The sequence below is a fragment of the Pristiophorus japonicus genome, chromosome 18 (genome assembly GCF_044704955.1).
Source record: "Pristiophorus japonicus isolate sPriJap1 chromosome 18, sPriJap1.hap1, whole genome shotgun sequence".
NCBI lineage: Eukaryota > Metazoa > Chordata > Chondrichthyes > Pristiophoridae > Pristiophorus > Pristiophorus japonicus.
The window spans coordinates 102,191,306-102,207,621 of NC_091994.1; the positions used below are offsets into that span (position 1 = coordinate 102,191,306).

General features: G+C 47.6%; 1 protein-coding gene and 1 long non-coding RNA gene across 2 annotated transcripts in view; one reads left to right on the forward strand and one right to left on the reverse strand.

The window, feature by feature from the left end:
• Nucleotides 1–1,032: 1,032 nt before the first annotated feature.
• On the reverse strand, nt 1,033–12,612 carry LOC139228938 (uncharacterized). The gene is made up of 2 exons (XR_011587644.1): nt 10,563–12,612; nt 1,033–1,487 (listed from the first exon to the last, which is right to left on the reverse strand). It is a non-coding gene; the product is annotated as an uncharacterized lncRNA (long non-coding RNA).
• The window catches only part of ttc34 (tetratricopeptide repeat domain 34), a 153,224-nt gene continuing 148,864 nt past the window's right edge, over nt 11,957–16,316 (forward strand). Inside the window, exon 1 of the mRNA XM_070860476.1 lies at nt 11,957–13,592. Within this exon, the coding sequence (XP_070716577.1) occupies nt 11,965–13,592 (1,628 nt within the window). The 5' untranslated portion in view covers nt 11,957–11,964. The remainder of the gene's footprint in view (nt 13,593–16,316) is intronic.

The window sequence follows — 16,316 nt, forward strand, 5'->3', positions numbered from 1 at the left end:
ACGCTACACCAGCAAAGACATACCCATCCAGGCCAACTTGAACAATCTACCACCAATCCGTCTCAAATCTAGGCCATTTTGGACCGTTGCTGAAACCCTTCAGCGATCTTTCCTCAGCCTTGATGACTGATGGCGAAATGCTTGGAAGAACCGTAACATATGGAATTAATTCCATTATACAGGACCCCAAAGTACAACTTGAAGGATCAAACCTTCCTCGCAAATAGTGGACAACCATCAACCGCCTCAGAACCAGTCATGGTAGACGCTGCCAACTTCTCCATAGACAGGTTAAAGAATACCCATCATGCGACTGTGGAGCTGCTAAACAGACCCTGGAGCACATCATTAAGCACTGCCTTCAGAGGAAATTCACAGGCAATTTACAAGATATTGACGCCGTTACATCAGAAGTTTTGGCCTGGATATTGACATTTGATTTGCTTTGCTACTACCATACAAGATTATTCAGTGATGCTTCAAAAAGTTGTGCATTGTGTGGTGATTTTTGTGGCGTGATTAGGTGCTAGATAGATTCAAATACTTTGTTGTTATAATCAACCTCATCACTTCTTTCGTTAGCTCAATGCCCTCCTTGTCCAAATAATTGAAAACTGCACTAATTATATGGCTGAAACTGTGAACTCCGCCGTTGTGGAATCAGGAGTACAAACTCCTGAACTCTGCGTGACACACAGCATCAAAATCTCCAATCTTGGTGCAATGGTACGCACACATCAGCCTGCCCTGTCATAACCCTTAAAGAATCAGCACTACTATTGCACAAGATAGTCTTGATATACCTCCTGTAACTGTTAAAAGTTAACTAATGCACTTTAACCTCTTCTGTCCAAATCTCCATGTGTGGGTCACTTTTAAATGCTTATCTGAAAGTGCCTGGGTTTATTTCCTGGAATTATAACTGGAAAGCTTATCAGCAGGAAATTGCACGTCAGAGGTTGACAAAATGAGAGAGAAGTGACCGGATTTGGAGGGAAATAAGTCTGAATAGTTTGAAAGTGATGCCAGAGGTGATTTGTTATATTTATTGTTTGAAGATGTACATTGCTGAAAGCGTTTGGAGGTACACTGTCAGCTCTTAAAATATGAGCCCATTAACAAAACAATTGGAAACAGGTTATTAATTTGCCTAATGGGCGAATGGCTAAATATGGTCAAACACACTGGGTAGGACACCTGATCTGTTCTGTTAGTTGATCTCATTCATTGGAGCAGTTGGAGGGTTAGGCCTGGACTACGTGACCTCGTCATTGTCCGCGGACCTGATTCTTGTCCACTGACTCCTGTTGGAAAATGTGTGCAGACATCAATTGTGGATGGGATTGTGTTAGGCTGTGATGCTCTCCACAGTCGAATAGCCTGCTGACAATCACTTTCTAGTGTTTCGCATGATGAGCAGTCACTCAAGTGAGAGTGCAGAGATCTGCTGGTGGATGCAGGACCATTCCTCAAGTCAGACTCTCTGCCTTTTGGGAAAAAGAGAGTAGAAAGTTTGGTTTGCAAGCCGGCCATCAGGGAGTTAAGACATAAGGTTAAAGTTTTCTTAAGCTACATGATTAGTTACAGTTTACAGGTGGGGGGGGGGAGGTCTTAGAATATAATAAATATATTAATGGGGCAAGGTCTTTACAAAACATTGTAAATCATCTACCCTCCATAAACTACCAAAACGATGCTGCCTGTATCCTAACTGCGCTCTCAATCACCCCTGTGCTTGCTGATCTACATTATCTCTTGGTCCAACAGTGCCTCAAAATTAAAATTCTCATCCATGTGTTCAAATCCCTCATCAGTGAAACCCTGTATCACTCCAAGAACTCTGCATCGCTCCAATTCTGGCCTCTTGTGCATCCCCAATTTCCTTTGCTACACCATTGGCAGCCATGTCTTCAGCTGTCTGGGCCCCAAGCAATATTCCCTGCAAGCTACACAGCGCTCCAGGGACCCCACACTTTCAATGAGATAAACCACGCATGCAGTATTTTGAATGACCTTCTCAGCACCAAACATAATTACAGGGAACATTGGCCCCAAGCACTAGAATTTTCTGTCTCGCTCACCTCCTTTTAAGACACTCCTTAAAACTTACCTCTATGATCAAGATTCTGGTCACCTGTCCGAATATCTGATTACGCTCTTGTGAAATGCCTTGGGACGTTTTTCTAAGTTAAAGGCACCATATAAATGCAAGTAGTTTTGTTAATAAGTAATATTGTGTTTGAATTCCACTTGCAGTGCCGTTGACACCAAAACAATAGCCAAGCGGAATGAGTTAAGCTGCTGTATGTCTAATTATTTGTCTTGAAGGGAACATTTTCTGTCCGAATGTGAGTCAGGAGCTGTCAGTGTATTGCTGGGTAACGTCACTGTAGAGACGGACTGTATTGTATACACTATGTTTTCTATTGCACCACATAGGGCAGATATCTTTGAAAATCCCTATTTATTACAGCATGTCTTTATGTAAGTGTCTTTATGGGTAACACTTGGCCCATGTGACCTTTTGAATTGGTTTCTGTTATGTCTCAAATAAGTCAATGTAACTGAGTACTGTAGACGTGAGTAAGTGTAACCTTAATCTCTTTATTCCAACTCCAGAGTGCTAGTACTGCATGGGAGGCCTGCATATATAGTGCTCCCAAGGGATGCTGGGATACTTTGGGACTCCCAATGAATAACGCCCTCTGGTGGCGGTAGAATGCTGGCAACATAGTGTTGCATACATAACATCACTCCCTCCCAAAGTCAATAGTACACTTATTTACAGGGTGAGACAATCTGGGGTTTTCCACTCCCTCGTTGATCGTCTCGATACAAATGCAGGTGCAGGTGAGTTGGTTGGGCCTTCGCTGAGCTGTTGCGCAGCTAGTCTTGCTGGGCTGCTGGGGATGATGAGTTCAGCTTCGCGGTCAACCATGATGTCGGTTGCCACGTGTGTGTCGGAGGGTTGAAGTTGGTGGTGTCCTCTTCAGGTTGCTCGTGGCAGTCTGTGAATCGCAGTTTGGTTTGGTCCAAATGCTTTCTGCAAGTTAGTCCATTTGCGAGTTTGACCTGAAACACTCTACTCCCTTCTTTGGCTATGACAGTGCCAGCAAGCCATTTGGGACCATGTCCACAGTTGAGCACAAATAGAGAGTAATTGACATCAATATCGCGTGAAAAATTTGCGCGATCATAGTATATGCTTTGTTGATGCTGCCTGCTCGCGACATGATCCTGGAGATCAGGATAGACTAGAGAGGGCCTTGTTTTGAGCGCCCTTTTCATGAGCAGCTCGGCTGGGGGAACCCCGGTGAGCGAGCCGGATCTGGTGCGGTAGCTGAGCAGGACTCGGGACAGGCGGGTCTGCAGAGAGCCTTCCGATACCTGTTTCAAGCTTTGCTTGATAGTTTAGACTGCCCGTTCTGCCTGGCCGTTGGATGCGGGGCTTGAAGGGGGCAAATGTGATGTGCTTGATCCCATTGCGGGTCATGAATTCCTTGAATTCAGCACTGGTGAAACACGGCCCGTTGTCGCTAACAAGGACATCAGGCAGGCCATGCGTGGCAAACATGGCTCGTAGGTTTTCGATGGTGGCAGTGGACGTGCTTACAGACATTATTACACACTCAATCCATTTTGAATAAGCATCCACAACAACCAGGAACATTTTGCCTAGGAACGGGCCAGCGAAGTCAACGTGGATCCTAAACCACGGTTTGGAGGGCCATGGCCACAAACTTAGCAGTGCCTCCCTGGGTGTATTGCTCAGTTGAGAGGGGCCATGACCACAAACTTAGCGATGCCTCCCTGGGTATATTGCTCAGTTAAGAGTAAGTGTTGCATTGGCACACTCAAGACTCCAAATCTGAGTCTATGCCGAGCCACCACACATGGGATCTTGCTATAGCTTTCATCATTACCATGCCTGGGTGGATGCTGTGTAGGTCACGTATGAATGTTTCCCTGCCTTTCTTGGGCAAAACCACACGATTAACCCACAAGACAGTCTGCTGTATGGACATTTCGTCTTTACTCCACTGGAATGGCTTGAACTCTTCCTGCATCCCCGCTGGAACAGCTCCCATGGAGGACAGTTTTTTTTACAGGGGACAGTAAAGGATTCTGGCTGGCCATAATGGGTGACTTTTCGTTTTCAAATGAATCCATCACGAAGAGCAAGTCTGCAGGATGTGCCATTTCCACCCCGATGGTGGGCAATGGTAGCCGACTAAGGGCGTCAGCGCAGTTCTGAGCCTGGCCTGTGGCGGATTACATAGTTATATGCAGACATCGTGAGCGCCCATCTTTGGATGCGAGCAGAGGCATTGGTGTTGATATCGCTATTCTCAGAGAGCAGCTTGTGGTTGGTTTCTAACTCGAACTAAAGCCCAAACAGATACTGATGCATTTTTCTTTTACCCCGTATACGCATGCCAGAGCTGCTTTTTCAATCATGCTGTAGGTCCTTTTGGCCTTGGACAAGCTCCTGGACGCATAAGCGACCGGATGCAATGTTCCCGATTTGTTAGCTTCTTGTAAAACATACCTGACCCTGTTCGAAGACTCATCGCAAGCTAGCACTAAACGTTTACATGGATCATACAAGACAAGAAGCAATTTATTGGAACATAACAGATGTCTGGCTTTCTCAAAAACCGTCTCTTGTGATTTCCCCCATACCCAGTCATCTCCCTTGCGTAGCAATGCATGTAGGGGTTCTAGCAAGGTGCTTAACCCGGGTAGGAAATTACCTAAATAATTGAGTCCCAGGAACAACCGCAGCTCCGTCACGTTTTGTGGTCTCGGCGCCGGTGGGTCTGATGCCGTCTGCCGCGATTCTTCTCCCTAAGAACTCCACCTCTGGTGCCAGGAAAACACACTTTGAGCGTTTCAACCTGAGTCCCATGCGATCAAGCCAGGTTCTTCAAGTGTTCGATGGTGTCCCGACCTGTGATCAATATGTCGTCCTAGAAAACCACGGTGCGCGGAACCGACTTTAGCAGACTCTCCCTGTTCCTTTGAAATATAGCCGCGGCCAATCAAATCCCAATACAGGCATCTATTGTAGATGAACAGATCTTTGTGAGTGTTGATGCAGGTGAGGCCTTTCAAAGATTCCGCCAGCTCCTGCATCATGTAGGCAGAGATCAAGTCCAACTTGGTGAACGTTTTTCCTCCTGCCAGCGTCGCAAATAGGTCGTCTGCTTTGGGTAGTGGGTACTGGTCCTGCAGCGAAAAACGGTTAATCGTTACTTTATAGTCCCCACAAATTCTGATCGTGCCGTCGCCCTTGAGAACTGGAACAATCAGACTGGCCCACTCGTTGAACTCCCCCGGCGCGATGATTCCCTCTTGTTGCAGCCTGTCGAGCTCGATCTCTACTTTCTCTCGCATCATATATGGCACCGCCCGTGCCTTGTGGTGGATGGGCCGTGTACCAGGAACCAAGTGGATCTGCACCTTCGCCCCCGAGAAACTTCCGATGCCTGGCTCAAACAACGATGGAAACTTGCTCAGAACCTGGGCACATGAGGCGTCGTCGACGGACAAAAAGCGCTCGGAAGTCGTCCTAGTTCCGGCTTCTGCCGAACAGTGTGGGGCCATCTCCTGGTACAATCCATACTGGTAGTTCGTGCACTGCTCCATCTAAGGAGACTTTTACTGTTGCACTGCCAATTACAGGTATCAGCTCTTTAGTGCAAGTTCTCAGCTTGGTTATAAATAGGGCTCAGCTTGGGCCTGTGTGCCTTGTTGCACCACAGCCTGTCGATGGCCTTTTTGCTCATGATGGACTGACTCTCACCCGTGTACAATTCCATGAATACTGGAATTCCATTCAGTTCAACTTTTAACATGATCGGTGGACATTTCGTGATGAAGGTGTGTACCCTGTATGCTTCTGTCTCCTCGGTTTGAGTCTCTAGTTCAGTTTATTTGGCCATGGATCGGTCGTCTTCTGCAATGTGGTGGTTTGCAGGGTTTGCAGCTGGTCTGCACATTCGCTGGAGGTGTCCCATTGTTCCACAGCCTTTGTGCGCATAGTGTTGGAAGCGGCATTGATGGGCTTGATGATCACCTCCGCAGCGCCAAGGTGTCAATTGCCTCACATTAACGCTTGATGGCGGACTGAGTTATGAGGTCGTGCAGCTGCAGGCGTGTACGTTCTACCATATGCATTCCTGCCTGAAAACGACATTACTTTGTGTTTAGTACTTGCCAAAACATCTTTATGCTGCAAAATTTGTTTGGTGTTATCGCTAGTGGACATAAATAGCTGTACTGTCGTTATGGCTTTGCTTAGGTTCGGTGTTTCAACAGTCAATAATTTGCGGAGGATAACCTCATGGCCAATGCCAAGTACAAAAAATGTCTCTTAGCATTTGCTCCAGGAATTCATCAAATTCGCAATGTCTTGCAAGGCGTCGTAGCTCGCCGCTTCCTGGCCTTCAGACAGTTGACGTGTGTAAAATCGATACCTTGCCATCAGAACGCTCTCCTTCGGATTTAGGTGCTCCCGGACCAGCGCGCACCGTTCTTCATACGATTTGGTTGTTGGTTTCACTGGAGCAAGAAGATTCTTCATGAGGCCATAGGTTGTTGCCCTGCAGACTCTGAGGAGGATCGCGCTTCGTTTGGCAGCGTTCACACTCCCTTCCAGCTCGTTGGTCATGAAGTATTGGTCGAGTCGCTCCACGAAGGCCTCCCAATCGTCCCCTTCTGAGAATTTCTCCAGGATGCCAACAGTTCTCTGCATTTTCGCGTGATGGTTCGTTATCTCGTCGCCAGTTGTTATGTTTCAAATAAGGCAATGTAACTGAGTACTGTAGACGTAACTAAGTGTGACCTTAGTCTCTTTATCCCAACTTCAGAGTGCTGGTACAGCATGGGAGGCCTGCTTACATACAGTGCTCCCAAGGGATGCTGGGATCTCTTGGGACTCCAACAGATACGCCCTCTAATGGTGTTAGAATGCTGGTTACATAATGTTGCATACATCAGTTTTGATCGCTTGAGGGGTATTAGAGTATTTTTCCCTGGATATTTTCTGTGTTTTTGTCTCTCCCATTACATGGCTGCGGGGTTGGCTGTGAAGGGAGGGAGTGTTGAGCCGTGATGGTTGACCCATCATGGCGCGGGGCAGGTTTGATGGACCAGCTGGTCTTTTCCTGCCCGTAAATGTTATATTTTTGTAACACAACAGGGGTGGGAAGCAAAGCAAATTAAATTCATCAGGATAGTGTCCATAAGTTATGACATTACTACTGAAGTAAAGAAAGAACTTGCATTTATATCGTGCCTTTCATGATCTCAGGACATCCCAAAGTGCCTTACATGCAATTAAGTACTTTAAGTGTAGTCATTGTTATAATGTAGGAAATGTGACAGCCAATTTGCGCACAGCAAGCTCCCACAAACAACAATGAGATAATGACCATATTATCTATTTTACTGATGTTTGAGGAATAAATATTGGTAAGACACCAGGGAAAACTCCCCTGCTCTTCATCCACAGTGCCATGGGATATTTTACGGCCACCTGAGAGGGCAGGCAGGGCCTTGGTTTAATGCCTCACAGAAAGACTGCACTAGTGATCGAGCAGCACTCCATCAGTACGTGTCAGCCTGGGGTCAGTCTCAGGTGTGGGACTTAAGCCTACAAACTTCAGATTCTGAGGTAAGGGTGCTAATACTGAGCAACAGCTGACATTGACTTCCATGTCCTCAAAGATCTTGTTGCATTATGTTTAGGATTTATTAAGTTGAATTTAACTATTAAGAGATTTTAGAGGGAAAATAGTGCAAGTTTATGTTCACCGGTTGGTGAATTGGTGACCAGCATTAAGGGTGCGGTCATAAGGAATGTTTCCATACAAAAGAGAATGGGTAAAGCGATCTGAATAAATATCTAATGTGAATCTATCACCAACATCAGCACAAAAGGGTTACCTTCTGCATGGAAATGTCTGAATCTATGAAATCCCTCTAGTTTCTCCCATTACCTTAGCCTTCAGAAATTGTCCATCTCTTAGTCAAGAGGGTAAGAGGGACTAGCAACACAAAGGTCTCGAGTTCAAATCCCATCATGACAAACTGAGAATGTATTGAATAAATCCAGTAAATTGTGGGCGGACAGGAACAAAAATAACCATTTAAAGCGGCCGGGTCATCATTTAAACCCCAACCAGTTCACTAATCTCTTTTTTGTGATGGGGAAACCTTCCACTTCTACTGAGTCAGGTCTAGTCCGCATTGCATGATCTATTCTTAATGCCGTCTGAAGTGGCCTAGCAAGCTTCCACTCAATTGCACAATCGCTTTTCAAGATGAAAGCACATCACCACCCTTTTGGGGCACCTAGGGATGGCCAATAATGTGGCTTTGTCAGCTTCACCCACATACCAAGAGCAGATTAAAAGAAAAAAATGGCCAGTATAATATGTAATGGTTGGGATCTCACATTACTATATTGTGCTAGGAATATACATATTGTTTGCTGGCTTTTTATACATAATCATCTTAGAGTACGAGAGGAAGCTTGCAGGGAACATTAAGACGGACTGCAAAAGTTTCTATAGATATGTAAAGAGAAAAAGGTTAGTAAAGACAAACGTAGGTCCCCTGCAGTCAGAATCAGGGGAAGTCATAATGGGGAACAAAGAAATGGCAGACCAATTGAACAAGTACTTTGGTTCGGTATTCACTAAGGAGGACACAAACAAACTTCGGGATATAAAAGGGGTCAGAAGGTCTAGTAAGAAAGAGGAACTGAGAGAAATCCTTATTAGTCGGGAAATTATGTTGGGGAAATTGATGGGATTGAAGGCCGATTAAATCCCCAGAGCCTGATGGACTGCATCCCAGAGTACTTAAGGAGGTGGCCTTGGAAGTAGCGGATGCATTGACAGTCATTTTCCAACATTCCATAGACTCTGGATCAGTTCCTATGGGAGTGGAGGGTAGCCAATGTAACCCTGCTTTTTTAAAAAAGAGGGAGAGAGAAAACAGGGAATTATAGACCAGTCAGCCTGACATCAGTAGTGGGTAAAATGATGGAATCAATTATTAAGGGGATGTCATAGCAGCACATTTGGAAAGAGGTGACATGATAGGTCCAAGTCAGCATGGATTTGTGAAAGGAAAATCATGCTTGACAAATCTTCTGGAACTTTTTGAGGATGTTTCCAGTAGAGTGGACAAGGGAGAACTAGTTGATATGGTATATTTGGACTTTCAGAAGGCTTTCGACAAGGTCCCACACAAGAAATTAATGTGCAAAGTTAAAGCACATGGGATTGGGGGTAGTTGCTGACATGGATTGAGAACTGGTTGTCAGACAGGAAGCAAAGAGTAGGAGTAAATGGGTACTTTTCAGAATGGCAGGCAGTGACTAGTGGGGTACTGCAAGGTTCTGTGCTGGGGCCCCAGCTGTTTACATTGTATATTAATGATTTGGACGAGGGGATTAAATGTAGTATCTCCAAATTTGCGGATGACACTAAGTTGGGTGGCAGTGTGAGCTGCGAGGAGGATGCTATGAGGCTGCAGTGACTTGGATAGGTTAGGTGAGTGGGCAAATGCATGGCAGATGAAGTATAATGTGGATAAATGTGAGGTTATCCACTTTGGTGGTAAAAACAGAGAGACAGACTATTATCTGAATGGTGACAGATTAGGAAAAGGGGAGGTGCAATGAGACCTGGGTGTCATGGTACATCAGTCATTGAAGGTTGGCATGCAGGTACAGCAGGCGGTTAAGAAAGCAAATGGCATGTTGGCCTTCATAGCGAGGGGATTTGAGTACAGGAGCAGGGAGGTGTTACTGCAGTTGTACAGGGCCTTGGTGAGGCCACACCTGGAGGTATTGTGTTCAGTTTTGGTCTCCTAACTTGAGGAAGGACATTCTTGCTATTGAGGGAGTGCAGCGAAGGTTCACCAGACTGATTCCTGGGATGGCGGGACTGACATATCAAGAAAGACTGGATCAACTGGGCTTGTATTCACTGGAGTTCAGAAGAATGAGAGGGGATCTCATAGAAACGTTTAAAATTCTGACGGGTTTAGACAGGTTAGATGCAGGAAGAATGTTCCCAATGTTGGGGGAAGTCCAGAACCAGGGGTCACAGTCTAAGGATAAGGGGTAAGCCATTTAGGACCGAGATGAGGAGAAACTTCTTCACCCAGAGAGCGGTGAACCTGTGGAATTCTCTACCACAGAAAGTTGTTGAGGCCAATTCACTAAATATATTCAAAAAGGAGTTAGATGTAGTCCTTACTACTAGGGGGATCAAAGAGTATGGCGAGAAAGCAGGAATGGGGTACTGAGGTTGCATGCTCAGCCATGAACTCATTGAATGGCGGTGCAGACTCGAAGGGCCGAATGGCCTACTTCTGCACCCATTTTCTGTTTCTATGTCTGTTAGACAGTCCACTCTAAAAACGAGTCCTTAGATGGCTGAACAGTCCAATACGAGAACCACATCCCTGTCAAAGGTGGGACAGATGGTCATTGAGGGAAGGAAGGGGGGTGGGACTTGTTCGCCGCACGCTCTTTCCGCTACCTGCGCTTGATTTCTGTGTACTCTCGGCGATGAGACTCGAGGTGCTTAGCGCCCTCCCGGATGCACTTCCTCCACTTAGGGTGGTCTTTGGCCAGGGACTCCCAGGTGTCAGTGGGGATGTTGCACTTTCAGGGAGGCTTTGCGGATGTCCTTGTAACCTTTTCTCTGCGCACCTTTGGCTCATTTGTCGTAAAGGAGTTCCGAGTAGAGAGCTTGCTTTGGGAGTCTTGTGTCTGGCATGCGAAGAATGTGGCCTGTCCAGCGGAGCTGATCAAGTGTGGTCAGTGTTTCAATGCTAGGGATGTTGGCCTGGTCGAGGACACTAACGTTAGTGCGTCTGTCCTCCCAGGGGATTTTCAGGATCTTGCGGCGACATCATTGGTGGTATTTCTCCAGCGATTTGAAGTGGCTACAGTACATTCTGGTGATGCACTGACCTGAGTTAGCATTTGTCCTTTTGAGGTTTAACCTTGTCCGATATCATTCACCTTATTTAAACGTGGAGTTTGCAGAGGAGCATCAGTTGCCTATTGTAAATAAACTAATGGTGGGGGGGGTGGTGATGTTGGGTTGCCCCTGTCCTACAGAAGTAACTTTCCAAGTGGCTCCCTCAAACTGAAGAGGTGCCACTAATATAATTAAACATAATCTAATTAATCCAATACATTATCTGTGGATAAAACTATTCTCTTAGCGAATTTAAACAAAGCTAGCAAAGACCTCAAGACTGTCTTGTAATGATGAGTGAAGGTGTATAATTGGTAGCGATTGTTGTGGAAGGGAGGAAGATTACAGCAAGTCTCTTGCCTACAATGTTTTATTTGCAAAGCCGTGGTGACTGGTGACAACGTTATCGTCCGTCACTTGGAATCAGTTCCATTTTGTCACTAATGCCTGCACGAGTCTTGACGTCAACTTTGTCTTTCACGACTCTACTTGCCAAGAGACTGCTGATCTTATGAAGGCTTCAGGCTTGCACTCTTGAGATAAAGTTACCACGATACAGTCGGGTTAAAGGACTGTCCAGAATCCAGGAGCTCTTTTGCTGCCGAAAGTCCTCCTTCTGTGCCGTAATGACTGACACTTCAGTGCCGGTGGTACAATGTGTTTTGGGTCTTGCATATATGGCGTCTCCGCATAAAATAAGACTGTTCCTGAATCAGAAAGCAATGGACAATATTAACCTGACTGGCCGGGTGGGAATCTGACGGCATCGGGTGGAAAGACGGTTTTACAGTGCGCCCAAGGCTTAAAATTGGGCGGGTGTAAAACTAGCGCTGCATCCGATCCCGGTGTTGAAATCCCGTGGTGATTATTTCTATAGATCTAATCTGCAGATTTTGCATTTGTCTTTTGCAGGCACGGAATTTGCACAGATGCAAATCCCAGCTCAGGCGCCGTGATGTCGAAGCAGGAACTGCCGCCCCGGCTCTGCGCTGAGGGGGACCAGCACCTTGCGAGCGGGTGTCCGGCCAAAGCCACCGCCTGTTACACCACGGCTTTCAGCCAGAGCGCCGAGGCGACCGTCCGACACCTGCAATGCCTGGGGGAACGCGGCCTGTGTGACGTCGTGGCCGTGCTGGAGGGCTGGTGCGCCGGCCAGGGCTGGCTCCCGATCCAGCCGACGGCGGGCCAGGCGCCCGTCAGCGCGGGAGTGGCCGCCGTCTTCCTCTCGACACTCAGCCCCGGCAACCTGGCGGCCTCGATGCTGAGGATGGAGGCGCTGCTGAGGAGCGGGCGGCACCAGGAGGTGGTGAGCCGCTGCAACGCCCTGCTGAACGCCCACCCGGCACACTCGCTGGCCCTGCTGCTGACCCGGGCCCTGGCCTGGGTGCTGTCCCAGAGACACTCGGGCAACGGGGTGGTCGACTACCTACAGGCCTTCGTCAAGCGGCGGGAGGAGACCGTGGCGTTCGTCACCACCCGGCAGAAGGAAGACTTGCCGCAAATCGTCCGGGCCTTCGGAGACTACATCGCACTACGCGACGGGGGCGCTCAAAATGGCCGCCGCGACAACAGCCTGCTCGCCGATTGCCGCCGTTTTCTCGCGGCCGTGGCGCCCAGTGACGTCAGCGCGCACGACAGCTCGGCCAGTGATTGTCGCCGTTCGCCGACGGCCCTGGCGCCCCCTTACGTCAGCGCGCATCGGGCGTGCATCGCGCGCCTTTTCGAACAGGGGCGGTTTGAGGAAAGCGCGGCAAAGTGCAGTGCGGCGCTCGAGGAGCCCGAGGAGAAGGCTTCACTCCTCATCGGCCGGGCCGCCGCTCACTTCGCCATGGGCAACCGCCAGAGGGAGGTGATTCACGACCTGGCGTCGGCCTTTGACAGCGGCCCGGGGCTTGCCAGAAAACGCTTCGAGCAACTCTTCAGCGCCGGCGTCGTCGTCGAGCAAGCCAAGCGGTTCATCGAGGCCCAGTTGGCCGAGTACAAGGAGACGGTGCGCTGCCGGGCCGAGCTGCGATCTGACGGCGGGGCCGACCTCCTCCAGCCCGTCCTCGAAGCGCTCCGGCTGGTGCTCCACGTCGAGCCCGAGGCCAAGCGGGACCTGCGGATCCGACTGGCCGACTGCAAGCTGCTGTCGGGCGACGCCGGGGGCTCCCTCCAGTTGTGCCAGCGCCTGCTCGCTTCCGATCGGAGCACCTACCACAACACCATCCTGGTGCTGCGCGGCTTCTGCTACCTCCACGCCGGCCACCACACGCGGGCCCTCGAGGACTTCCAGGCCATCCTGGAGCACGAGCTGCCGCACCCCGGGAGCTGCGTCAAGGCCATGTGCGGCCGAGGCCTGGTGCGAATGCTGGCCGGCAGCCCCTTCCTCACTGCCCTGGATTACATCACCGCCAGCCGCCTGCGGCTGGACGAAGCGGTGCTGGTTGTGAAGTCCTACGTTCCCTGGAACCAGCGAGGCCTCCTGTACAGAGTGCTGCAGGAAGAAGGGCAGAAGATCCTGCAGAAAAAAAACCCCAGCCCGTCAGCCAGGAAGAAGAGAAGCGTAGAGCACGGAAACCAAGGCTATTTTTTCAAAGAAGGGTACAACCTTTTTAAATGAAAAATGTCAATGCACTGATTTTAAAAAAAAAAACCTGTATCATTTAAGTTGGATATCTCTCAGAACATAACATTTTGGGACGTGCTGAGCTTTGCAAATGTAAGGTAACTTTGGAACTAAGCTCCACCACTGGGGGGGTTACCTCACCTCACATCTGGGTCTGTTGTTGACTAATTAAAAAGAAAGACTTGTATTTATATAAGCCCCTTTCAAAAGCTCAGGACGTCCCAAAACGCTTTACAGCCAATTAAGTATTTTTGAACTGTAGTTGTAATGTAGGAAACTCGGCAGAAAATTTGTCTACAGCAAGGTCCTACAAACAGCAATGTAATAATGATCAGTGATGTTGATGTGAGGGATAAATATTGGCCAGGACACCTGGGAGAACTCCTCCGCTCTTCGAAACAGTGCCATGGGATATTTTACGTTTACCTGAGAGAGTTGACGGGACCTCGGTTTAACATCTCATCTGCAAGTCAGTACCTCGGACAGTGCAGTACTCCCTCAGCACTGCACTGGAGTGTCGGCATGGATTATGGGCTCCAGTCTGGAGTGGGACTTGAACCCACGACCTTCAGATTCATAAGAACATAAGAAATAGGTGCAGGCCATACGGCCCCTCGAGCCTGTTCCGCCATTTAATACGATCATGGCTGATCCGCTCATGGATTCGGGTCCGCTTCCCATACATGCCCCTGGAATGTAAATTGCCGTTGTGATCCAATAACAACAGCAATGTGATAATGACCAGATAATCTGTTTGTGATGTTGGTTGAGGGATAAATATTGGACAGGACACTGGGGAGAACTCCCATGCTCTTTTTCGAAAGAGTGCCGTGGGATCTTTTATATTCACCTGAGAGCAGACTGGACCTCAGTTTAATGTCTCATCCGAAAGATGGCACCTTTGACTTTGAGGAGAAATTTCTTCACTCAGAGGGTCTTGGAATTCTCTATGGCAGAGGGCTGTGGATGCTCAGTCATTGAGTATATTTAAGATAAAGATTGATAGACTATTGTATATTAAGGGAATCCAGGGATATGGAAATAGTGCAGGAAAGTGGAGTTGAGGTAGAAGATCAACCCTGACCTTATTGAATGGCAGAGCAAGCTGGAGGCGCCGAAATACTTCTATTTCTTATGTTCTTATATGAAGTTCAAATTAATTTGTGCTTAGACTGTTGCAGTACTTTGAATATTTGCATTTATATTGAGTGATTCCAGAATGCGGTGGGTGATTTTACTTTTCAAAAATCAAAGGGTGTGCAGTCAACAATAGGCAGCTCAGTGCTTCATTGTGAAATCGCCTTTACTGTACTTCAGCCTGTGGAAAGATCTGAAAATGTTTCCAAGCGGTTCACATAAATGAGTTGCTTTTGGAGAGCAGAGTATGTTGCAGCAATTCCACACCAGCAGACAACAGCCTAGTGGTTATGGTAAAACCCAATGGTTCACTAATGAAGGGAACCTGCCATCTCCACCTGTCCAGTCCCACTCTACATGGTCAACTAGCACTGGACAATAAATGCAGCCTTGCCAGCGTCGTCCACATCCTGAGAACAAATCTAACAATAGGCTCGTCGGTATTGGCCAGACCTCCTGTTCGTCTTCCACCATATGGTGTTCTATAAAAGTCAGGTGCATGACAAGGCCTCTGTTTAATGTCCCATCAGAAAAATAACACACAATTCATATAGCTGTCATTACTCATTCAGACTGTTGGCCTACTTTTAAGTCCTGAACTAGGGCTTGGACCCAGAGGCGCAAGTGTTACCAACTGAGCCAAGCTGATCTGAGCTACTTTATCATCAGATGAACTGTATGGGGGATGGGTGACATTGTGGCTAAATCCCCATTGTGAAACAGCTTCTAGTGACAAATGATCATAGAAATTTACAGCACAGATGGAGGCCATTTGGCCCATCGTGTCTGTTATGGCCGACAAAGAGCTATCCAGCTAAATCTCACATTCCAGCTTTTGGTCTGTAGACTTGAAGGTTATAGCACTGCAAGTGCATATCCAAGTACATTTTAAATGCAGTGACGGTTTCCGCCACTTCCACCCTTTCAGACAGTGAGTTCCAGACCCTCACTACACTGAGTGAAAAAAATTATACTCAAATCCTGTCTAAACCTCCAATCACTTACTTGAAATCTATGCCCTCTGGTTATTGACCCCTCTGCTAAAGGGAATAGATCATAAGAACTTAACGAAATAGGAGCAGGAATAGGCCATTTGGCCACTCGAGCTTGCTCCACCATTCACTAAGATCATGCCTGATCTGATCATGGACTCAGCTCCACTTCCCTGCCTGCTCCCCATAATCCTTTACTCCCTTATCGCTCAAAAATCTGTATCTCCGCCTTAAATATATTCAATGACCCAGCCTCCATAGCTCTCTGGGGCAGAGAATTCCATAGATTTACAACCCTCGGAGAGAAGAAATTTCTCCTCATCTGTTTTAAATGGGCAGCCCCTTATTCTAAGACTATGTCCCCTAGTTTTAGTTTCCCATATGAGTGAAAATATCCTCTCTGCATCCACCTTGTTGAGCCCCCTCATTATCTTATAAGTTTCAATAAGATCACCTGTCATTCTTCTGAACGCCAATGTGTATAGGCTCAACCTATCCTCATAAGTCAACCCCCTCATCTCCGAAATCAACCTAATGAACCTTCTCTGAACAGCCTCCAATGCAAATATA